This window comes from Ovis aries, chromosome 4 (genome assembly GCF_016772045.2).
Source record: "Ovis aries strain OAR_USU_Benz2616 breed Rambouillet chromosome 4, ARS-UI_Ramb_v3.0, whole genome shotgun sequence".
Taxonomy (NCBI): domain Eukaryota; kingdom Metazoa; phylum Chordata; class Mammalia; order Artiodactyla; family Bovidae; genus Ovis; species Ovis aries.
Window position 1 is genome coordinate 118,401,896 of NC_056057.1, and position 24,294 is coordinate 118,426,189.

A 24,294-nucleotide genomic window follows, 5' to 3' on the forward strand; every position below is an offset into this window, starting at 1 on the left:
GAAAATAATGTAATCAAGCATCGGAAGAGTACTGTTCATCGCCAAGACCAGACCTCTCGAGACAGTGATCGTTGTGCGTCTCTCTGTGCGGACAATAAGGGAGTCTGGGCTCACTGAAGTCATTCCCAGACAGGTGTCATCACTGCCTAGGGCCAGCGTCCTGTCCTCCTCCACCCTGAATTCCCTAGGGCTGCACCATCAGGCTCGCTGCCCTGCTGCTGGCTTCACAGCTGCAGCAGCCTCTGTTTGTTGCCATGGCGGGCAACATTGTTTGCCACAGACCACAGACATGCATCTCCAGAATGCAGGGCCTATTGGATCAGATGTCACGTATCAACCAGCCTGCAAGCTTGTGTAGAAAAGGAGTTCGTGCCCTTCCCCCACCCCACTAAACCGTGACTATTCTGCCAGGAGTGGGACCCGGGTGTCTGTAACAAAAGCTCACACCGTTCCCACATGCTTCCCTGAGCACCTCCCTAAGGGATTGTTGTTGCTGTTCAGCCACTCAGTCGTGTCCGACTCTTTGCGACCCTGTGGACTGCAGCACGCCAGGCTTCCCTGTCCTTCACCGTCTCCTGGAGCTGCTCAAACTCATGTCCTTTGAGTCGCTGATGCCATCCAACCCTCTCATCCTCTGTCGCTCCCTTCTCCTTTTGCCTTCAACCTCCTTCCCTCCGTCTTCCCCAGCATCAGTCTTCCAGTGAGTCAGCTCTTCGCACCAGGTGACCATAGGGTTGGAGCTTCAACATCAGTCCTTCCCATGAATATTCAGGACTGATTTCCTTTAGGATTGACTGGTCCAAGAGATTCAGAAGACTCTTCTCCAGCACCACAGTTCAAAAGCATACCCAGCAAAAATTATGCAATGACTGTGGTGGCTTCTTCTTGTTCTCCATCTGAAAATCAATCTGGAAAATTGGAGAATTCCTCATCTTGGCGGGACTGGACTTCATCACCTTGAGCCCCAAAAGGACTTTGTCCTCTTGGACCTGCCAATATATGTGCGACCTGAGTGACAATATTCGCTTCTTTAAGATGTGGTGACAAGACCTAGGGGAGTAGGCCCAGATCCTGCTGTGAGCTGAAGCTGCATGGATGGAAATTTCTTCCTCTTCAAGTGAATGTCCCGAGATGCATCCTTCTTGATTGATTCCTAGAAGGTCCCAGGATGGGTCAGGGGAGGTGAAGGAAAACTGTACCCTCTCGTTCTCACGGGTTGTCTGTCCTTGTTCAGAAGGCAGTTGCCCCTGTTGTTCCAAGGCAAGGGCTCATGCAATTAATTTAGTTGATGAACTAGGGGTTTTTTCCACCTGCAAAACTCTGCCCATAGGAGTTGGTGCGGTGCAGGGCTCTTGAGAACGAACGGCTTGGGCGCGGACTGGTATCCGAGGAGTGTGACTTGCAGGGTCAGCCATGGAGCCCAGGCAGGTGCTGGAGAGACAGATGCAGGTTGCAGAAAATCCCCACTCCGCATATGGTCTCACAGACAATGTCGAGAAGACAGTAGAAAATGAGAAAGTTAACGCAGAGAAGTCATCAAAACAGAAAGTGAATCTCCAGTCTTTGCCAGCTCGTGCCTGTCTGGATCAGACAGTTGTGCCTATCTTATCACAAGGACTTGCTGTACTTGCAAAGGAAAGACCACCAAATCCCATTAAGTTTCCAGCATCATGTCTTTTAAAAAACAAGGCACAGTTTGAAGATCGAAACTGACTAATTGGGAAGAACAGAAAAATTTGGTTTCTACTGTAGATTTAAAGAGGCAGCTTTAATTGCCAAGGTTCCCTCCTCCCACCCTTTTTGGAAGAATAAGAACCTTCAGGACAACAGAACTTATTTCGGAGCTGCAGAAGAAGACATCATTTCCCTTACTGGTTTAATCACAACTTATTTAATAAATGTGTTCCGTGCAAAAAAAAAAAAAAACCTCTGCCCATAGACCACATTTGGTTCATGGCATTTAAACCAACTGCATTGTTAAGCTAGAAGCCTGAAGAAAACGTTTGCAGAATGGGGACGTTCGTAATGAACAGGGAAATGTCACAGTTTCATCTGCCTGGTCCTTTTCCCCGTAGTTCCTTATACTTAATTATGTCTTTAAGGAGCAACTAACTCACAGGAAAATAAAAACACCCAGGAACAATGTGTTTAAGAGCATTTGGAGAGAATAAACCGAAGCTGCCCTTTGTGTATGGCCTGCCTTTGGCATGGAGGCATTTCTCTTCCGTTAGCGATCGTCTCACTGTGGGATGTTGAGTATTTGCCAACACAGACAGCAGGCCCTTGTCACTCCTGAGCGCCCTGGTTTCCGAGCTGCCCTCTGACCAGCACGTCTCTCCTCTGAAGCCTGTGGTCCTCTGCACCGTGCGCTCTGAGCAGCACATTGAGCTCAGTGACAGACTCGGTGTCTGCTAATGGACAGGGCAGGAATAGCGCTTCTCAGCCCAACCTGGGGCTCCTTTCTCCCCCGATCTGGCTCTCATCCCCACACGTGGGACCCCTTGCCCTGTGCTGGCCAGACTGCAGGAGCAGTGTTTCCTTTGCATCTAAAGGCAAGTTCTAGAAACGAGGTGGATGCATGACGGACGGATGAGAAGCTAGCAGTGTGCCCTCCCATGCTCCGTGCCCCTCACCAAGCCCTGGGCCCATCTGGGGGTGAAGAGGGCAGACCCTGCAGGCTGCTGGTTCTGTCCCTTCCCTCTCAGGGGATCGCTCGGGGTCAGAGAAGCCACGGACGAGTTGCGTGTCTGCAGGGCTGTGCTGCCCATCTGCTCCTGGGTGACGCTTCTGTCCAGGCGCCTTACTTGCACCTGCCACTGTTCCGCTGGGATTTTCTGGTCCTGGAGGAACAGGCTGTGAGCGCTGTGGTCAGGCTCGCGCCCTTGATTTCAGGTGGATGATGCTTGCCTGTCCCCGCCCTGCCCCATGCATTCCGCTCGCTCCCACTGGCTCCCCTCGACTCCCCGTCCCGCCTGACATGCCCACACCCCCAGCCCCCAGCACAGGTGCGGTGGAGCAGCGTCTCCCACAAACCACTGCAAGTGGCGCCCGTTTCCCCCAGCAACCCGTCTGCTCGAGTCCATCACACCGGCCAGGCAAGTCAGGTGGTTCTGCAGAGAGTCATCTCTGCGTCACCTCCTCCCAAACCCACACCTGAAAGTCACTTTGCCACTGCTGAAGACACTGGAAAATTACAAGCCCTGGAGAGCTGGCTGGCTTCTTTTTTTTTTTTTTTTTGCCTCAGCAGACCTTTGGGTTTTTTATCGGCTCTGGCAACGCCTCTGAGTCGTTTCTTGGGGTGCCGCGAGGTCAGAGCGCCGGCAGGGTGGGGGTGTTAGAGGCAGCCGCTGTGCCCCTCGGCTGACAGCGGGGGGCTCATTCGGGGGGGCCCCCGGTGGATGGCAGGACGGGGGCAGAGCCCAGGACTGGGGCCCCTTCAGCATCCTTCACGGACCTGCCACGCCGCAGGCCTGGGTTGCATCTGGTGATAGGAGTCAGACGTGCTGGGCACTTCCTGGGAGACAAGATGCTGCTGTCTGGCGCTGCTCCTGGGTCACAGGGGTCGGGGTCTCTGCAGGCTGCTGGAGACCAGGAGGGAAGCCCCCAGGGTGGAGGGCTGGGGGCACAGGAAGTTATTTCAGGAAGGCTGGCACTTCAGGAAGGGAGTCCCTTCTAGCTCTGCTGTGACAGGTCCAGCAGGACGTTGGGATTCCTCTCACTGAGCCCCCAGCCTGGTGGAGCCCATGATGGAGGGACAGACTGCCCATCGGCCAGTCCCCCAGGAGGAGCAAGGCTGCAGGGCCCCTAAACTGAGCTGCGGAACGCCCTTGTGGCCCCCGCAGCAGGGCCCTGCCCCCCCAGCCCACCCCTGTCTCCATCCTGCAGTCGGCGGGTCCCCCGCCCCCCCTGCACCGCCTGGCTCCTCTGTGGCCCCGCCTCCGGCGCCACCTCCCTCGCCCTTATTCTCACTCTCGCCGTCTGAGTCCCTCATTCTGCTTCCCCGTGTGACCTCAGCTGTTCCGACTGCCTTTCTGTCCCTGCGGGCTCTCAGAGCTGGTTTGTGGTCTGCCCCGAATAATGACCGGGGCATGGGACTCGCACTGAGGGGGTTGTAGAGCTGTGCTGACCATTATTTTAAAAACAAATCCGGGGGAATTCATTAATAAAATGCACACACGGTGTCCACGGAGGACCCCAGCCTCAGAGCTCTTTAGCCCCGAGGTGCTTCTCCAACCCCAGTGCTCTGATGAGTGGCCCCTGGGAGGTGCCCTCTCTCGGCTTGTTCAGAAGGCAACGTCGGATCATTCTTTCCGGAACAGACGTCAGAGCCTATGGGAATCCTCCCGGGTGAGCGCTCTAGTTAACCCAGACTCCGCGACGGGGAGGAGCGGTGGGAGCGCCCGGTGGAGGCTGGGCCCATCGCTGTTTCCCTCTCGGTCTCCCTGAAGGGGGGCCATTCTGAGTCTCTGCGGCAGGGAACGCGATTGCCTCCCTCCATCGCGGCGAGCGGCCCGCCGGGCTCTGAGTCTTGCCCCGCACACGGCTGTGCGCCGGGGGCCTCTGTGCGGGCCTGAGCCCTCAGCGTCTCCTGCTCATTGATTTCCTGGGATTCAAGCTCCAAACAGTTATGTCCTCACTTGGTCCTGCCGGGGTCTCCCTGCTTCAGACGAATGGATCTCCTCTCGTTTTGGTTTCCTGATCCCCTTAAAGTAATAACCCACAACACAACAATAGTAAGTCAACTCAGGAAAGACCTCATAGGCTCATCATGCTCAAATTTGCACACACACACACAAAAAGAGAGAGCGGTTTTCAGATGGTTCGCCTCTGTTCGGTCGGGCCTTGCTTGACTGGGTTTGCTGGGCTGGGGTTCGTCCGGAATGACGGTGCACCTGGCACGGGGAGGCCTCCTCAGCGGCTGTGAGGAGGGAGATGTCCCCGGGGGTGCTCCCGGGTGCCCTCCCCCGTGGCTTCACGCGTCTCTGCTTTGTCTGTTTCCTTAGAGGAGATCCTGAAGACCCACATCGCCCACTGGTGGTCTCCGGACGGTACGCGGCTCGCCTACGCCACCATCAATGACTCGCGCGTGCCCGTCATGGAGCTGCCCACCTACACCGGCTCCGTCTACCCCACCGCGAAGCCCTACCACTACCCCAAGGTAGGCGGGAAGCCGCGCCGGGACAGCCTCTGCGTGCATTCATCCGCTCCCCACGCCCTCGCGGAGCTGTGGCTCTCCCCCGTGCTGGGAGCAAGGCAGTAACCAGAAGCGGCTTAATTATGTCCCACTACACGGCATTAAATTCCCATCTCTGCGGAGCTGAATTTGTCAGCAGGTTTACTTTTTTTAAATAATGGAACTACCATTAGTCATTTGTCTAAGCTTCAGTCCCAACCAATATACATCACCTCCCTTGTGATCTGTGGTGACAGCAGCTCACACTGCTCACGCTGGGGCGCTCTGTCCTCTAGCTCCTTTTGCAGGTTCTGGGGTTCAGAGGGTCCCCTTGGCTCTGGGCTGTTCTGTGCCTGGCCGTGTGCTGACCTATACTGTTTCTAATTGCTCCCCAGACCAGTGTGTTGGCACAAAAAGCCAGCAGAGCAGCACGGCTGCAGGTGGGCGGCAGGGGGTGAGGGCAGGGAGGCACAGATGGCCACACTTGGCTTTGTTAGCAAACCGCATCATGCCAGTGTGGGGGCAGGGCCTGCCGCCCACTCAGCTGGACAGAGGCCGGGGCCCCGCCTGTCCCACCTGGTGACAGGGTCCCCGTGTCCCCTCAGGGCTGCCCCAGAAGGACCCGCCCAGCCTCTGCTGACCAGCCCTGGCCCAGGCTCTCCAGCCACCAGAGGGCTCTGGGAGCTGCCGCCTCCTGCCGACCAGAGATACAGGACACTGGGCCTGCAGTTTGCAGTGAGGGGGCGATGGTGCCCAAGCAGGGGTCCCAGGGTCCCAGGCCAGAGGAAGGAAGTGCCAGGTGTATCAGTCAGCCCGGTCTCCATAACAAGCACCACAGACCGTGCTGCTTAAACAGCGGACGTGTGTGTCTCACGGTTCCGGAGGCTGGGAGCCGGAGATTGCCTGGAAAGGGAGCAGTTTCCCTGGTGAACCCTTTCACAGGAGTCCTCCCAACCTAGGAGTGATGGGATGGCCTGAAACCTAGAAAACTGCAACCCCCTGACTTTACCGTGAGCTCTGGGACAGGTCTGTGATTGGAATTATGACACCCCACGTAGCTCGGGACTGCGGTTTCCTGTTTTAGTAGAAAGTCGGCATGTTCTGACCAACAGAACTCAGACTGGAGCCACGAGCTGCCGACCCGTCTGAGCCCTGCCCTGTGTGGGTCCGCTTTCCTCTCACCCTGACACCCCATCTGCAGGGGCAGAGGAGCCAGAGTCAGACCAGCAGCCTAGTTTTCTGCCCTGCCGGCCAGCGCTTGTGCAGGGAGGGGACAGAGGAGAGTGGCCTCTTCCCCTCCCCGCCCCGTCTACTGACACTCCCCGTGAAGGGCTTCGTCCTCCCCACACTGAGCCTCTCGTGTCTCCCGGCAGACTCAGCGCCCAGGCCAGTCCAGGCGGGAGGCGCCTCTCACACCCCTGTCCCCTTTCCTCCCAGGCCGGCTGCGAAAACCCCAGCATCTCCCTGCACGTCATTGGCCTGAACGGACCCACGCACGACCTGGAGATGACACCGCCCGATGACCCGAGGATGAGGTTTGCACCTTCCCTCAGTCACGCGGCGACAATAACCGTGAGATCTGTGCCCGCTTATGTGGCTGCCAATTTAAACACCCAAGGAAAAGGCACGTTTTGTATCGTTTTCCTGGCTGCTTTATGGCTTGGTGTTCTGGGAAAGGAACACCCGTCAAAGCCGCTGCGATGTCTCACCTCACGCCAGGCTCAGATCCTGCCCCACAGAGGCTCGGCTTCGGGGGGGCAGAGGGGATGGTCAACCACACGTGTCCAGTGGGGGCACCTGGGCTGCACGTGGAAGACTTTGGGGGGCACCCCTCAGATGAACAGATGCACCTTTCCAAGAAAGTCCAGGTAATCGGACCTACTGTGCATGGGACCCCATTTTCAGAGCCTCACTTTAGAGCAGGGGTCCCCAGCCCCCAGGCCACAGAGCGGTACTGTTCCTGTTGGGAACCGGGATGCACTGCGGGAGGTGAGCGGAGGGCAGTGGAGAGAATCTCTGCCTATGTTTACAGCCACTCACCATCACTCACAGCACCACCCGAGCTCTGCCTCCCCAATGAACTCAGTAAATGTAAAGCACTTGAATTATTCCAAAACCATCCCCCCACTCCGTCCGTGGAAAAACTCTACTGCGACACTGGCCCCTGCTACCAAAAAGCGTGAAGGCCCTTTGCCAGGCCTAGGAACCAAGTGGGAAGTCCTGTTCCAGTGAAGCCAAATCTCCCAGCTGGCGCACCAACCACGCAGTTGGTGGAACATATTGACAAAGGCACCCGTCCTGTTGTTAGTAACGACCAGCTCAGGTGGATCTTGTATTCCAATCCAGAAGGCTGAGTAGAATCTGACTGAAGGGGTCTGGCTTTCAGTTCCATCTTGTCCCAGAGTCCAAGCAGCCTGGGGACTGGTTATACTTCCAGAGTTTACTAATAGCGATGTTAAACCCCACTCTGTTGAGAGGATTGATGGGAGATGCAAAAAAGGGAGGGGGACTGGGCAGGCCCCAGCTTCCACTCACTCATCGATGCTGCAAACCTGTCCACGGGCCCAGTTAAGCCGAGAATGATCCATCCAGAAGCTCAGCAAATACCCAGCCCACATGTTGCCTTAACGGTAGCCTGGGTCTTCCCTATTCATTTACAGAGTTCTGCATTACTAGTAGCTCCTGGCAGCTTCCAGAAGGGCGGGTGCAGTGGCCTCAGCCACTCTGGCTCCTCTGCAGGCCCAGCTCAGGGCTGGACACACGGGCGCTTGGAGCTGCTGGTCCTTAACGACATGGGCTTCTCCTGTGGAGGCTTCATTGCTGTCCCTGGTAGAACCCATCTGCCTGCAGCCGCTGCAGGACACACTGAGGTTCTTTCGGCTCTCCCATCTCCAGGGGTGTGTAAAATCACTGGTCCTCAGGAGGACAGACCCAGCCCAGGGCTCCCCTCTGCCTGTCCCTCCCGGCTGTCTGTCCGTCCTGGCCCTGGAGTGGCCACCCCACTCGTGCAGCAGGTCCCAAGGCCTCCGTCTCGGACGGCCCCTCCTGGGAGATCGGACCCTCAGTGTGTCCCGGAGTGGAATCAACTTGGGCGATGCTATTCTTACCAGGACCCACTCTGATATTCTTGCCTGGAGAAGCCTCTGGACAGAGGAGCCTGGCGGGCTACAGTCCATGGGGTCGCAGAGAGTCGGGCACTACTGAAGCGGCTTAGCGCGCATGCCCGCCCACATTCTTGCCAGGATAGGAGAAACGCTGCGATCGTTGCTTCCTCTTCTCTCCTGAGATCCGTGCGCTCCGCTGTCTTCCTGCAGCGCCATCCCTGTCAGGCCGCCTGGGGCCGGGTCCAGCACTCTCTCTGAATTAATAAGGAAAGTCACCTGGAAAATTTAAGCCATCTGTTTGAGTTAATTGAAAATCTCGTTTAGTCCATTTGGTGATGCTGTTTCCGCAGGCTTGATTAGCTTCAAGGACAGTGAAAAATTAGCCTCCATCAGGGCTGCCGGGACGCGGGCCTCGAGGCCTCTGCTCTGCAGCTTCCCGAGCTCAACGCGGCGATGCTTTCCCGGCGCCCGTAACCTGTGGTGTGTTCATGTCAAGCTTTCTCATCTCCTTCCCCATCACAGTCTTGGGGTTTTTCAATGTGAGCGCACATCTGTCAGAAATCACGCAGTAAATGTGAGCAGCCGTTTAGCAAGCATTTATTATTTGCGTCCATTAGGCTGAGAATTTAGTGTGAATGAAATATGGAGGTTATTATGCAGAGGAGGGATTGGCCTTGAAGGAAGCATTACAACAAGCGGAGGGCTGCAGGCGTGAGAGGGGCTGTGCTGAGAACAGAGCCTGGACGCAGCGCCCCCACTGCCCCACCAAGTCTGAGGCTTTCTCTCCCCGGCATTCAGGGCCTGGGGACCCTTTGCAGTGGGGGCTGCCTTCTGCATCATAGAGACTTCAGGCACATCCCCGCCCTCCCCACTGGATGCCAGCATGACCATCGAAGATGCCCCAGGACAAGACTGAGAACCACTGGTTCCGAGTGAAGGTTCATAAGCCGCCGCCTGGGTCCAGATCCCAGTTCCGTGCTCCGGGGCGAGTTCCCCTTCTCCTGCCTCGTTCCGGTTCCTCATCTGCAAGGGGGGGAGGTGCATGTGAACAATTGAGGGCTCACTCTTGTGGGTGTCATGAAGATTAGACAGAGCACGCAGCACAGGCTGGTTCTCCCATCTCGTGCCCTGAGTCCTGCCTGCTGGCCACTGGCACTCCACCCTGCCCTCAGAACTTCAGGTCCATTTCTAACTGCCAGTCCAACATCTCCCCTTCAACTGGTCAGGTTGTGATTCTCAGAGGAGGTAAATGAGCAGGTGTCAGAGGTTTTATTTGACTCACTAATTAACCAGTAGGGCATTAGAACCAGTCCAGGGACAGTTGAGAAGCTCGGTGTTTGTGGACAGTCTGACAAGAAATATAAGGTCAAGCTTGAGGGTTACAGATCCCTCAGGGCCCTGACTATAACCTTGGGGCTCTCTGAACCACCAGACAGAAATCCATGTGAGATGTCCACCCCAGCAGGGCTGCCCAGGCCATCGCAAGGCAAGCCAGGCATTGCACAGGAAGATACTCCACGACCTCACTTGCTCTTTGCAGGTTTCAAATAAATCCTCTATCTCTCTCTAAATGATATCCTAAACTGGGCTTTCCCGGTGGCCCAGAAGTGAAGAACCCACCTGCCAGTGCAGGAGACGCAGATTGGATCCCTGGGTTGGGAAGATCCCCTGGAGAAGGGCATGGCAACCCACTCCAGTATTCTTGCCTGGAGAATCCCATGGACAGAGGAGCCTGGTGGGCTACAGTCCAGGGGGTCACAAAGAGTCGGACACAACTGAAGTGACTGACCACGCACACACATGTGACGCTTGAAGCTCAAGCTCCAGTTCTGGGCAGGGCCCGGCACGTGGTGCTAGCTGGGCTTGCTGAATGGGCAAATTAGGTTTAAAATTAGCTGATAAAGTCCTGTTTCAATAAGAGCCTTGTGGATATGGATTTCTTTGGTTGCCCTGGAAGCAAAACTTGACAGATACTTGGCCCTTGCTGACGTTCTGCCTTCTCAGTACAGGACGCTGTAGAGACCACCATTTACCCGTCCTGGGCTTGCAGCTGGGATCCTCACAGCAAGACAGATTAACAAGAGGGAAGCACAGTTTATTCATACATGCCCTGCACGTAGCGTGGGAAAACATCTCAACCCAAAGCAGCTCAAAGCATCGGTTCCCAGTGCAGCCTTTGCAGCATCGTCCACCGGAAGCGGTAAACTCGGAGAGAGTTACCAGAATGAGGAAGCAGGCGCAGGGTCCCCAGGGCAGAGCTGCAGGTGGCGCCTGAACCAGAGGGCCCCGTGGGGAAGATGGGCACTCAGGCTCCCCAGCGCATCTCTGAGCCGGTGAGAGTCTGCCTCCAGGAAGAGGAGACTATTTCCCGCCGTGAGGCAGAAACAGGGGGGCTTTGCTGGGTTTGCTCCTTCCTAATTGTCTTCAGCTCAAAATAATTGTCTTGTCAAAAAGGCATATTTTGGGGTGACCTAGTCTGGTCTCCTTCAACACTGCTGCTGCTGCTGTTGCTAAATCACTTCAGTCGTGTCCAACTCTGTGCGACCCCATAGACGGCAGCCCACCAGGCTCCCCCGTCCCTGGGATTCTCCAGGCAAGAACACTGGAGTGGGTCGCCATTTCCTTCTCCAATGCATGAAAGTGAAAAGTGAAAGGGAAGTCGCTCAGTCGTGTCTGACTCTTCGCGACCCCATGGACCGCAGCCTACCAGGCTCCTCTGTCCATGGGATTTTCCAGGCAAGAGCACTGGAGTGGGCGCCATCGCCTTCTCCACCTTCAACACTAGAGTCACTAAATCTAAAGCAGGTAAAAGGAAGACACTTTGTGGAGGGATGGAAAAAGGATGGAAACCCATGTAATGCCCTCAATGATCTAGGCAAGGATAGACAAAGAAAGAAATATATAATAGTCAAAAGTTAAGTACCACCAGATAGACATCAGTTCTGTCCAGAATTTTGCTGAAAGACTGAGAAATCCGGGGAGGAAGAGGGGTGGACACAGGCAGGATTTGGCCACTTGGGGACACAGACGGAGATCGTATGGACCCAGGAGGAGCGTGCAGGGCGGCTCCTGGGTCAGGTGTGGGCCTGTCTGGTTGGGTGTTGTTTTCACACTTGTCCTTCCCTCTGCCCTTCTCTCAGGAGCCAGGGTGTGTGTCTCACAGACATGACTGGGTCCCCCGGGGCCTCACACAGCCCCGCCGTGAGCCCCCCTCTACTGCTCCACAGAGGCAGGGCCGAGAACCCAGAGGTTACAGGCAGGGTCTGCAGCTTCCCTGGTGGTGCTAGTGGTAAAGAATCTGCCTGCCCATGCAGGAGACGCAGGAGACGTGGGTTCCATCCCTGGGTCGGGGAGATCCCCTGGAGCAGGGACTGGCACCCACTGCAGGATTCTTGTCTGGAGAATCCCATGGACAGAGGAGCCTGGCAGGCTGCAGCCCATGGGGTCGCAAAGAGTCGGACACGACTGTGCACACAGCTGACTCCACACAGAGCCTGAAAGGTGCCCTGGGACTCAAGCCAGGCAGGCCCACCTGTCCCTCCACGCGGCCTCCACAGGGAGATGCAGAGTCCCGAAAGGCCAGGGGCCACTTCCTGCAGACCGGTCAGGGCCCTTCGAGAGGAAGCAAACGTTTCCGTGTCAGTCAGCTCCCCTTCATCCCGTGCACCCCCACTCTCTGCTGTGGCTCCTCAGCCAGCCCAGCTCCCCTGCAGGGTTCTCCAGCAGGGGAGGAGTGGCTGACTTCCAGGGTCCCCAGTCCTCACCCTGGCAAAACACCTACTGCCTTCCGCGTCTGCCAGGCACTCTGGCGGGCCCATGACGGCCCCTGCATCAGAGACCGGGGTCCAGGGGCCAGGGCAGCTCCAATTCAGTAGCCGCGTGCAGGGGGGAGGGGGCGGGGGAGGGCACGGGTGATGAGCGCCAGGGAGGGCGAGGCAGCCCCATGCTCACACAGCGTGCTCACACAGCCGAGCAGAGCCGGGGCCTCCACGGGAAAGGGTTCCCCACAGAGAACCGGGAATGGGATTGGGCCACGGGGCCCAGGGATGGGCGCCGATTGTTACTTGGGGCACAGTGATCCTCGCCTCTCCAGGAAGTGCGCCTGCGGCAGGGCCCGCGGTTTCCGAAGTTTCACGCGGAAGCCCGGCTGCGCTGATGAAAGGAGCGCCGCTGCTACTTTCCTTGCGGGTCTGTTGAGTTGGGAGTTGAATGAAGGCGCAGCAGAGCCCCGACGCGGTCATTGTGAACTGGCGTCGAGCTGCGCTGATGTGTGCGTGTGTGTGTGTGTGTGTGTGTGTGTCTCCTCCTGCAGACACGCCATTCAGATGCCGTCCAGCCGGTGGCTAGGGTGCCCGTCCTGCGTCCGGTGGCCGTGGGGCTGATCACGGAGCCTGAGAAGGGAGGCTAGTGCCCTGTGCCCGACGCTCTTGGGCCAGGCGGGCTCTCCCCGTCCCCACCGCTCGCTTCTGTTGTTTCTCGTCCGTTTGTTCGCCTTACGGTCCAGCACCAAGACCTAGATCTGCCTCGCGCGGGGCTAGCTGTCCTCGGTCAAGTGCAGGAGCTCTCCTTTACTTGTTCTTGTCCGTTTCACTCTCTGCCCCCTGCCCGGCCCCCCCACCCCTTCAGTTCAGTTCAGTTCACTTCAGTCCTTCAGTCGTGTCCCACTCTTTGCGACCCCATGAGTCGCAGCACGCCAGGCCTCCCTGTCCATCACCATCTCCCGGAGTTCACTCAGACTCACATCCATCGAGTTAGTGATGCCATCCAGCCATCTCATCCTCTGTCGTCCCCTTCTCCTCCTGCCCCCAATCCCTCCCAGCAACAGAGTCTTTTCCAATGAGTCAACTCTTTGCATGAGGTGGCCAAAGTCCTGGAGTTTCAGCTTTAGCATCAGTCCTTCCAAAGAAATCCCAGGGCTGGTCTCCTTCAGAATGGACTGGTTGGATCTCCTTGCAGTCCAAGGGACTCTCAAGAGTATTCTCCAACACCACAGTTAAAAAGCATCAATTCTTCGGCGCTCAGCCTTCTTCACAGTCCAACTCTCACATCCATCCATGACTACTGGAAAAACCATAGCCTTGACTACACAGAGCTTAGTTGGCAAAGTAATATCTCTGCTTTTGAATATGCTGTCTAGGTTGGTCATAACTTTTCTTCCAAGGAGTAAGCGTCTTTTAATTTCATGGCTGCAGTCACCATCTGCAGTGATTTTGGAGCCCCCCAAAAATAAAGTCTGACACTGTTTCCACTGTTTCCCCATCTATTTGCCATGAAGTGATGGGACCAGATGCCGTGATCTTCGTTTTCTGAATGTTGAGCTTTAAGCCAACTTTTTCACTCTCCTCTTTCACTTTCATCAAGAGGATTTTTAGTTCCTCTTCACTTTCTGCCATAAGGGTGGTGTCATCTGCATATCTGAGGTTATTGATATTTCTCCCAGTAATCTTGATTCCAGCTTGTGTTTCTTCCAGTCCAGTGTTTCTCATGATGTACTCTGCATAGAAGTTAAATAAGCAGGGTGGCAATATACAGCCTTGACGCACTCCTTTTCCTATTTGGAACCAGTCTGTTGTTCCATGTCCAGTTCTAACTGTTTCTTTCTGACCTGCATACAGGTTTCTCAAGAGGCCTTTAAAATGCCGAGAATGTGCTTTGAGCAGCCTCTCTCCCGTCAGTGCTGGTAAAACATACTGCGGTGTGCGTGCTTGGCTTACGTACACAGCGCTGGGATATAGACACAGACGCGCACGTGCAGACGTGTGTTGCCTGTGTGGGCGCCTGCCGCCTCTTTTTCCTCTCGGAACTCTGTAAAGACCTAGCACACGGGTGTGTGTGTGCAGCTCACTGCTTCCAGCTGTGCACGTTCCCCGGGGCTGGCACTCTCAGGGCATCGCCCCCGCCACCCGCTGCCTCCAGGCTCCTCCTGCACCCTCTCCACCTGTGATGCACCCCCGTCCAACCTCGAGAGGAAATGCCGCTTCCTTCTGCCCGGTCAGTGGGAAGTGTGGGCTCCCTGGGAGACTGGCACACTGGATCCGGAGCAAGCCTTTATAAGGATCAGAAGTCATCAGAGCAACGGAAACATATCAGAAAAACAGGGCCTTCGTTCCTGAGGACCTGAGCGCCACCCCCATCAACAATTCACCACCACCTCCTCCCTGGTGGCTCAGCTGGTAACGAATCCGCCTGCAATGCAGGAGACCTGGGTTTGATCCCTGGGTTGGGAAGATCCCCTGGAGAAGGGAAAACCTACCCACTCCAGTATTCTGGCCTGGAGAATCCCAGGGGCTGCATCGTCCATGGGGTTGCAAAGAGTGGGACACCAGGGAGCGAGTTTCACGTTTCTATTTTCACCCCCACCCCCACCCCCACCATCAACACCCCCACCAGGACCTCTGCCGTCATCATCGTCACCTCGAGCTCCTCTTCCAACACCTGCACTTTCACCACCATCATCACCACCACCTGACTTGCCGATTTTTGCTTTTTAATTAGGGGTAGAAGCAAGGCTCCAACACAAGATTCCTGACCCCTGACTGCCACCCGTGTCCTTGTTCCAGAGCTCTCACATCTGCCGGGTTTCACTTGGTGCCTGACCTCTCAGGTGGAACACACAGGACCATTTCCGTAACTCTGCCCTATCTGGTTTTCTCCACTGGGGGTGTGGCTTGGGTTTGGGGGTTTTTAAGCCTCCTCAGGTGATTCGGAAGTGTGAGCAAGGCAGGAAAGCCCTTCTTGGGAGCAGTTTTTCGCCTGGAAAGGAAGGTCTGTGTCATTTTCCTTTTTTTTTTGGTAATTTCATTTCTTTCTCCGCTTGGGCCGTGCTGGGTCTCCGTGTCTGCACAGGCTTTCTCTAGTTGTTGGGGGCTGTGACGCACAGGCTCGTCGTCGTGGTCCTTATCCTGTTGCAGAGCGTCAGCTCTAGGCACAGGGGCTTCGGGGGCTGCAGCATGCCAGCTCAGTAGTCGCAGCTCCCAGGCGCTGGAGCGCAGGCTCAGGAATCATAGCGCCCAGGCTTAGCTGCTCTGAGGCACGGGGGATCTTCCTGGACCTGGGGTCGAACCCGCGTCCCCTGCATTGTAAGTGGATTCTTTACTGCTGAGCTACCAGGAAAGCCCCGTGTCGTTTTCACATCAAAGATGCTGCCCCACCACCTCCATCCCTGAACCTGCCATCCTACTAACATATTTCTAATCTTCTGTCTTTATATGAATGACTGTGGGAAGGCACGTGTTTCATCTGAATTTGATTTCCAACTTGATTCGAAGGTGTTTGGGGGATGAATTAGAAATGCATAACTCTAATGCCCGCAGAGTGAGACCTCGCTCCGTTTACCTCGTGTATTAAGTAGTGAACTGGCCAGACATTGACATGACTTCATCTCAGGGAGCCGTTCAAGGGGCTTTGCACAGCCGGACAGCTGTTGTGTTTGTGGTATCAGAGTGGGGTGTGGTTTTGTTACCCATGAGGGCAAGAAGCTCTTCATGGCGACTGCAGAAATATGGAAGGTCCAGTCTGGAGAAATGCCGCTTCTTTATTCTACGGATGCTTTGGAAAGGGGGTTCTCAACGTTACTGTTGATCACAGGTTTCTAGGTTCTCATCCATCAAAATGTCTCATGCTTTAGAATCCTGGAAATCGGGTCGTGGATGTCCAGAAAGAGAAACTTCTGGTGAAGAACACGTGTTCTCCATGGTTGTGGTTTGTGTTTAAAGGGAAGCGAGATCATTCTGAAGACCCTGTCCCTATATATGCAGGGACTGAGTCTTGTTTGGCAGATTTCGGCAGAGCAGAATAGCCCATGCTCTCCTCCTCATCTTAGCAGCCAGCCCTGCAGTGCGGCCAGCACCTCAGATGGAAAGGAAAGCTCACGTGGTCTCTTCCTATGTTGAAAGCAAAATTCTGGGGCCTCCCTGGTGGCTTTGTGGTAAAGAATCTGCCTGCCAGCGCAGGGGACACGGGTTCAATGCCTGGTCCAGGAAGATCCCATGTGCCGGGGAGCATCAGAGCCTGCGTGTGAGAGCCACGAGTATGGAGGCTGTGCCCTGGCGCCTGCGAGTCACAACTGTGAGTGTGTGCACTGCAGCTCCTGAAGTCCCTGGAGCCCGTGCTCTGCGACAAGAGAAGACGCCACAGTGAGAAGCCCGTGTATCCCGACTAGAGCGCAGCCCCCACGCATGACAACTGAAGAAAGCTGTGCGGCAGCGAAGACTCAGCACAGACAGAAACAAATAAACAGACTTATTTTTAAAAGTGAAATTACGGAAGTCTACATCAGATAGTCACTTGTCTTACCGTCGCAACCTCATATCTTGCAAAGTGCAGTCCACCTGCAGGTATTTTTGTGCAATTAAGAGGCTGCTCCCAGGGCTCAGGTGTGGAGCCGTATACTTGATCACAGGAGTGTTTGTTATTTGATGTCGTTTCCGTTTGTTCAGTGATGCTTTCTGTTACCATCTTCCTTGTTTTAAAACTGTCCTCTCAAAGTATTTTTCGCTCCAGCCTCACGCAGGGGCCGACCCTCACTGGAAACGCCAGCATCAGTCGCAGGCCCCTGATTTCGCTGGATCAGCAGGCCTTTCGCCCCCACTGGCCTTTGCTGCCGCATGACTGTCAGAACCTCCGCCAGAACTCGCAATACCGAGAAGCGACAAGGCACATTAGTCCCTGCGTGGGAGACACTGCTCTATTAATATTTTACGGGAAACAAATGGACTAATAAAAAATTCATACACTGCTCGGCAGGAGGGGTCGCTGTGTTTTGACTTGAAGGCCCATCTGGCTGGAGATTCGTGAGGAGGCTGTGGAATTTTCTCGGCCAAGCTGTGCTGTTTCAGCGACTCCAGCTCCCACATGGTTCCTCCTCTCAGGGCAGTCCTCACCCTGTACTGAAATTTGGGGGTTCTCTGTCTCCCCACAAATAGGGAGCTCCCCTACAACCAGGCTTTGGGCCTCTGCATGCCAGCATCTGGAACCGTGTCCACACTGAGCCCTAAGTAAATGCTCTTTGAATGAATGACAGTATTTGTGGGCAGATAAAGCACTTTAGAATAAAGAAAACCGGTGGCATTTCTCCCAGGAACTTTTGCATCCTGTTAATCATTTGGTTTCATGTTCTTTTTAAAAGACAATTTGTCCAGCCCTTGAAGCATGATTTTCTGTTTTCTGTGATTATCGAAATGCTTCTGTGTCCCACTGCATCTCGACATTGGATCAACTCTGGTGTCTCTCGAAGCCCAGCTCCATCTCACGTTCTTAGATTCAGTTCAGTTCAATTCAGTCGCTCAGTCGTGTCCAGCTATTTGCAACCCCATGGACTGCAGCATGCCAGGCCTCCCTGTCCATCACCAACTTCGGAGCTTGCTCAAACTCATGTCCATTGAGTCAGTGATGCCATCCAACCATCTCATCCTCTGTCATCCCCTTTTCCTCCCACCTTCAATCTTTCCCAACATCAAGGTCTTTTCCAATGAGTCAGTTCTTCCCATCAGGTGGCAAGAGTATTGGAGTTTCAGCTTCAGCATCAGGCCTTCCAATGAATATTCAGGACTGATTTCCTTTAGGATGGACTGGTTGGATCTCCTTGCAGTCCAAGGGACTCTCAAGAATCTTCTCCAACACCACAGTTCGAAAGCATCAATTCTTTGGTGCTCAGGTTTCTTTATGGTCCAACTCTCACATCCATACATGACTACTGGAAAAACCATAGCTTTGACTAGAGAGACCTTTGTTGGCAAAGTAATGTCTCTGCTTTTTAATATGCTGTCTAGGTTGGTCATAACCTTTCTTCCAAGAAGCAAGTGTCTTTTAATTTCATGGCTACAGTCACCATCTGCAGTGATTTTGGAGCCCCCCGGAAATAAAGTCTGTCAGTGTTTCCATTGTTTCCCCATCTATTTGCCATGTAGTGACGGGACCAGATGCCATGATCTTCGTTTTCTGAATGTTGAGTTTTAAGCCAACTTTTTCACTCTCCTCTTTCACTTTCATCAAGAGGCTCTTTAGTTCTTCTTTGCTTTCTGCCATAAGATGATGTCATCTGCGTATCTGAGGTTATTCGTATTTCTCCCAGCACTCTTGATTCCAGCTTGTGCTTCATCCAGCCCAGCATTTCTCATGATGTACTCTGCGTAAAAGTTAAATAAGCAAGGTGCCAATATGCAGCCTTGACGTACTCCTTTTCCTATTTGGAAGCAGTCTGTTGTTCCATGTCCAGTTCTAACTGTTGCTTCCTGACCTGCATATAGGTTTCTCAAGAGGCAGGTCAGGTGGTCTGGTGTTCCCATCTCTTTCAGAACTTTCCACAGTTCAAATGCTATTTTCTCCTCTCCTTGAACTGTGACCAGGTTTCTCTTTATTCCTTAGGACCTTATCTGCCTACCAGTTCACTTATTAACTCAGAGAATGTCTAGGGAGAGCAGAAGTAGAGGCAGAGATGATCATATGGAGCCTGGATGCATCACCAGCTGGTCTGCCCACCAGAATCACTTGGCTCACTTAGTTTGGTGGATCCCAAACTGGGGCACCAGTTAGGTGCCTCAGCCGCAACCAGAGTCTCAGATTCAGTTTGTGTTTCCAACACTCCCCAGGTGCTGCTGGTCTGGAGCCCCCACCTGAGGACCACTGACTCTGGTCATTAAACGCGGGGGGCAGAGACTGCTTCTCCTCCAGGGCCCAGGGTCAGCAGTCTGCTCTGGCTATCTCTCTCTGGACAGGCCCAGCCTCCCCGAGTGCAGGGGCAACAGCGGGTGCCGCAGGCCACCCTCAGGGCCCAGGAGACTGCCCCCCATCTCCACCCACACCCACGCTTCTTGCAGGTGGCAGTATGTATACACGTGCATGCTCAGTCGTGTCTGACTCTTTGCGACCCCATGGACTGAATCCAGCCAGGCTCCTCTGTCCATGGGATTCTCCAGGCAAGAAAACTAGAGTGCGTTGCCATTTCCTTCTCCAGGGGATCTTCTGACCCAGGGATCAAATCTGCGACTCTCGCGTCTCCTGCATTGGCAGGCAGATTCTTTACCACTGAGCCACCCGGAAGCCCATCTGTGTGTGTGTGTGTGTGTGTGTGTGAGTGTGTGTGTGAGTAGGTGAATATATATGTGTGAAGTGAAAGTCACTCAGTTGTGTCCAACTCTTTGCGACCCCTTGGACTATACAGTCCATGGAATTCTCCAGGCCGGAATACTGGAAGGGGTAGCCTTTCCCTTCCCCAGGGGATCTTCCCGACCCAGGAATCAAACCAGTGTCTCCTGCAGTGCAAGCAGATTCTTTACCAACTGAGCTGTCAGGGAAGCCCTATATATAGTATATATGCATTTTATTTTCTCTACTGGTTACCTTTATAAGCTGAAACAGTACTCTTACAAGTTTCTTTCGTATCACATTAACTGCAGGCAAGAATTTTTAACAACCCACTTGGTAAAATGGATCTGAAAGTCCTGCCCTTTCCTACAGGTCCATTCTCTGCCCCTCCCACCTAGAAAATTCTGTCTTTTTAATATTTTTATATCCCTGAAGTTGATGCCATTTGCATTCTTCCCCGAACCCAAACTTTCCTTATTTATCTGTAGGCTGATTCTGAAGGACTACAATCAATAAACAGCATAACTTTACCATAAGTAATTGTCTGTCTTGGTAGCGCTGAGTAGCACCCTATGACTGTGTCTCTTTTCTGTTCAGCTTTTTGTTTTTCCCCGAGTTTTAAATTGCCTTTGTTTTTATTTGAGCTATTTTATCTTATCACACCCTCACCATTTTCCCCCAGATTCTAGGTATCCCGTTGCTCTGCCTCCTTCCCACTTGCATCCCAGCAAGACCGCTCCACCACCCCAACACTAGTCCGGGCTCATTGTTCTTTTTCACGTCAGCCCTGTGCCACCCGGGGAGACCCCCTCACTGCTCTCCGCGTTGGTCTCACATCACCTTCTTTCTTGATTTACTTCCACTTTCGTCTGGAGTACACCCTCCAGATGCTTTCCTAAGAAAGAACTATGGGAGGCAAACTTTCTGAGTTCTGCGATATTTTAAATGTCTGTCTCACGTCTGTTGAAAAGCTTAGTTGTATGTAGGATTGCAGTTTGAAAACCACTGTCCCTCATTTTGGGGCTATAATTCCATCTCATGTCCAGTGTTGCTTCTGACAAACCTGATGTCAGTCTGACCCTCATTCCTCTGAGAATTATGTCTTCCCCCCACCCCACTCCCCGAAAGATATTTGGATGAACTCACGTGTCTAAATGTGGGTCAGGTTTCTCTGTTTTCTTTTGCACCATCTGTCTCATCCAGACACTCCCAGATGGCACTCCTGTTCAGCCGCATTTCCCAACCCCATACTGACTGTACTCAACCTCCAGGTCCCCACATTCTCTCTGGGGTTGACTCTGGAGGTGTTTCAATCTGCTGCTTCTTCAACCAGCCTCATCCCTCAAGACTCATGTCTGAAATGTGGTGAAACCGTTCCTGTAATCTTTATGTGAGTGTACACCTGCTTTATTCCTTCATTATCATCGTGATTGTGTTTCTGGGGAGAGAAGACAGAAATAAATGTGATGGATCCATCCACTCACATTGGAAACTTCCAGTTATCCTTAATAACCTTTTTCCTATTTAAAAAATCATCTCTGCGTTATAATCGCTTGCCATCTCACTACCCACAGGTAACTGTTCTGAGTATTTTGATAAATTTTCCTGATGTTTTTATCTAGAAATGCACCCTTGTTCTTTATTTGCTCATTTTTTTAAATAATCATTTTCCCGGCACCATTTATTGTTATCAGTCTTCCTTTCCCCACTGATTTGGGATGACAGTTTAATATTATTAAATATTAAATTCTTAGATAAACTATTCTGTTCTAATATAAACCCTTGTGACTTAAGGCTGCCCATCATGATGGATCTACTGAGGGTTATATCAGTTACAGAGTCTATAGCTACTCTGTATCATTAGCAATAAATCCCTTCTCATCAGTCTTCCTGTAAACTATCTCGTCAGTTTCATTCATTTCTTCTTACATGTGAACTTTAGTATTATTGTATTAGCTGCCCCCTCTCAAAAAAAGAAGTTCATTGATCTTTCTGTTAGAAATAAGTTCATTTCTTTAAAATGTATTAAGTATCGACCATAGGTGGAGCACTGCCCTCATGGAGCTCGAATACTGTCAGTTCAAGCATCCCTGGGCTGATAATTATTTTGAAAGTTTCTTATGTTTAGTTTCCTTTAGTTTCCAGGGAGGTAGCATGTTTGTGTCTTAAGTATAACATTAATCATCTGTGATGGCTGCTATCTTTGTTTTTAATCTTTCTAGATTTACGAAATGTTTATAATTCTATGAAATAGTCACCCAGTGTTTCTTTTATATCATTTTATCACTTAATAATCACTTCTGATATTTGCATTCAAATTTATCATCAGATTGGTAGTAGTTTAGGACTGGCTGTGAATGGATTGGTATCAGACACGATCTTCCTAGACGTGAAGCTTTTCATTTTAAGCCTTTAATTTTGAATAGCTTTTAATAAGGGGTATATTCAAGTAGAAGACATGCTTTAAACACGAAGATACGGGTTATTAAAAGCTCATTGAGGTATTAAATACCATTAGGCTTAAAACACCTTTGCCGACAAAGGTCCTTCTAGTCAAAGCTATGGTTTTTCCAGTAGTCACATATAGATGTGAGAGTTCAGTTCAGTCACTCAGTTGTGTCCGACTCTTTGTGACCCCATGGAACTGCAGCACGCCAGGCTTCCCTCTCCTTCACCAACTTCCAGCGCTTGCTCAAACTCATGTCCATTGAGTTGGTGATGCCCTCCAACCATCTCATCCTCTGTTGTCCCCTTCTCCTCCTGCTTTCAATTTTTCCCAGCATCAGGGCCTTCTCTAATGAGTCAGTTCTTCGCATCAGGTGGCCAAAGTATTGGAGCTTCAGCTTCAGCATCAGGCCTTCCAATGAATATTCAGGACTGATTTCCTTTAGGATGGACTGGTTTGATCTCCTTGCAGTCCAAGGGACTCTCAAGAGTCTTCTCCAACACCACAGTTCAAAAGCATCAATTCTTTGGCACGTAGCCTTCTTTATGGTCCAGCTCTCACATCCATTCATGACCACTGGAAAAACCATAGCCTTGACTATATGCACCTTAGTCAGCAAAGTAATGTCTCTGGTTTTTAATCTGCTGTCTAGGTTTGTCATAGCTTTTCTTCCAAGGAGCAAGCGTCTTTTAATTTCATGACTGCAGTCAACATCTGCAGTGATTTTGGAGCCCAAAAAAATAAAGTCTGTCACTGCTTCCGTTGTTTCCGCATCTATTTGCCATGAAGTGATGGGACCGGATGCCATGATCTTCGCTTTTTGAATGTTGACTTTTAAGCCAGCTTTTTCACTCTCCTCTTTCACTTTCATCAAGAGGCTCTTTAGTTCCTCTTCACTTTCTGCCATAAGGGTGGTGTCGTCTGCATATCTGAGGTTATTGATATTTCTCCCAGCAATCTTGATTCCACCTTGTGCTTCTTCCAGCCCAGCGTTTCTCATGATGTACTCTGCATAGAAGTTAAATAAGCAGGATGACAATATTGACATACTCCTTTCTCAATTTGGAACCAGTCTGTTGTTCTGTGTCCGATTCTAATTGTTGCTTCTTTACCTGCATACAGATTTCTCAGGAGGCAGGTAAGATGGTCTGGTATTCCCATCTCTTGAAGAATTTTGCACAGTTTGTTGTGATCCAGACAGTCAGAGATGTGTCAAAGATGCAGATGGTGACTGCAGCCATGAGATTAAAAGATGCTTGCCCCGTGGAAGAAAAGCTATTAGCAACCTGCTATTGCTGCTGCTAAGTCACTTCGGTTGTGTCCGACTCTGTGCGGCCCCATAGACAGCAGCCCACCAGGCTCCCCCATCCCTGGGATTCTCCAGGCAAGAACACTGGAGTAGGTTGTCATTTCCTTCTCCAGTGCATGAAAGTGAAAAGTGAAAGTGAAGTCACTCAGTCATGTCCTACTCTTAGCGACCCCATGGACTGCAGCCTACTAGGCTCCTCCGTCCATGGGATTTTCCAGGCAAGAGTACTGGAGTGGGGTGCCATTGCCTTCTCTGATGAGCAACTTATATACCATATTAAAAAGCACAGACTTTACTTTGCCAACAAAGGTCCATCTAGTCAAAGCTATGGTTTTTCCAATAGTCATGTATGGATGTGAGAGTTGGACTATAAAGAAAGCTGAGAGCCAAAGAATTGATGCTTTTGAACTGTGGTGTTGGAGAAGACTCTTGAGAGTCCCTTGAACTGCAAGGGGATCCAACCAGTCCATCCTAAAGGAAATCAGTCCTGAATATTCATTGGAAGGCCTGATGCTGAAGCTGAAACTCCAATACTTTGGCCACCTGGTGCGAAGAGCCGACTCATTAGAGAAGGCCCTGATGCTGGGAAAAATTGAAAGCAGGAGGAGAAGGGGATGACAGAGGATGAGATGGTTGGGTGGCATCACCAACTCAATGGACATGAGTTTGAGCAAACTCTGGGAGTTGGTGATGGACAGGGAGGCCTGGAGTGCTGCGGTCCATGGGGTCACAGAGAGTCGGACATGACTGAGCAGCTGCACAAGAACAGACTTAAACTAGCTGAGAAATCTGAGATCAGCATAAATCTGTATCTTTTCTCAAGACTTATTTCCTTGTTACTGGATTGTTGTGGCATTTCTTTTCCTGTAGACTTCTAAGATTCTATGAGAATATTTTTAGGCGTTTTGTTAATTTCCCTGGGATTGGAAAACCCTTTACTCTGCGTGCTCACGTCTGCACTATGCAGGAGTCTTGTGGTGCTTTCAGCTATTGCATCTCTTCCCATCACTCCAGTTCGTCGGTGAGAAGCACTTAGATTCTCAGATGTGAGGACCATCTGCTGTCTTCCATCTCTCCCCTGCAGGGACCCCTTCCTCTGCCTTCTGGGGGAGCTTCCCAAATTTTCTTCCATTTTCATTTTCTCATTTTCAATTCCAGTTTCTTTACAGTCGCCTCA

The 24,294-nt window shown here is 52.4% G+C and overlaps 2 protein-coding genes across 4 annotated transcripts in view; both read left to right on the plus strand.

Moving 5' to 3' along the window:
* The window catches only part of DPP6 (dipeptidyl peptidase like 6), a 980,810-nt gene that overhangs the window by 883,369 nt on the left and 73,147 nt on the right, over positions 1-24,294 (plus strand). For all 3 annotated transcript variants that reach the window (XM_027969056.3, XM_027969054.3, XM_027969055.2), the window contains exons 9-10: positions 5,004-5,158; positions 6,611-6,708. In XM_027969056.3, coding sequence (XP_027824857.2) covers positions 5,004-5,158; positions 6,611-6,708 — 253 coding nt within the window. The remainder of the gene's footprint in view (positions 1-5,003; positions 5,159-6,610; positions 6,709-24,294) is intronic.
* Positions 1,344-1,778, plus strand: LOC121819473 (protein dpy-30 homolog). Its single transcript, XM_042249055.2, has one exon. It carries the CDS (start codon positions 1,414-1,416, stop codon positions 1,711-1,713), a length of 300 nt encoding a protein of 99 aa, XP_042104989.1. The 5' UTR covers positions 1,344-1,413; the 3' UTR covers positions 1,714-1,778.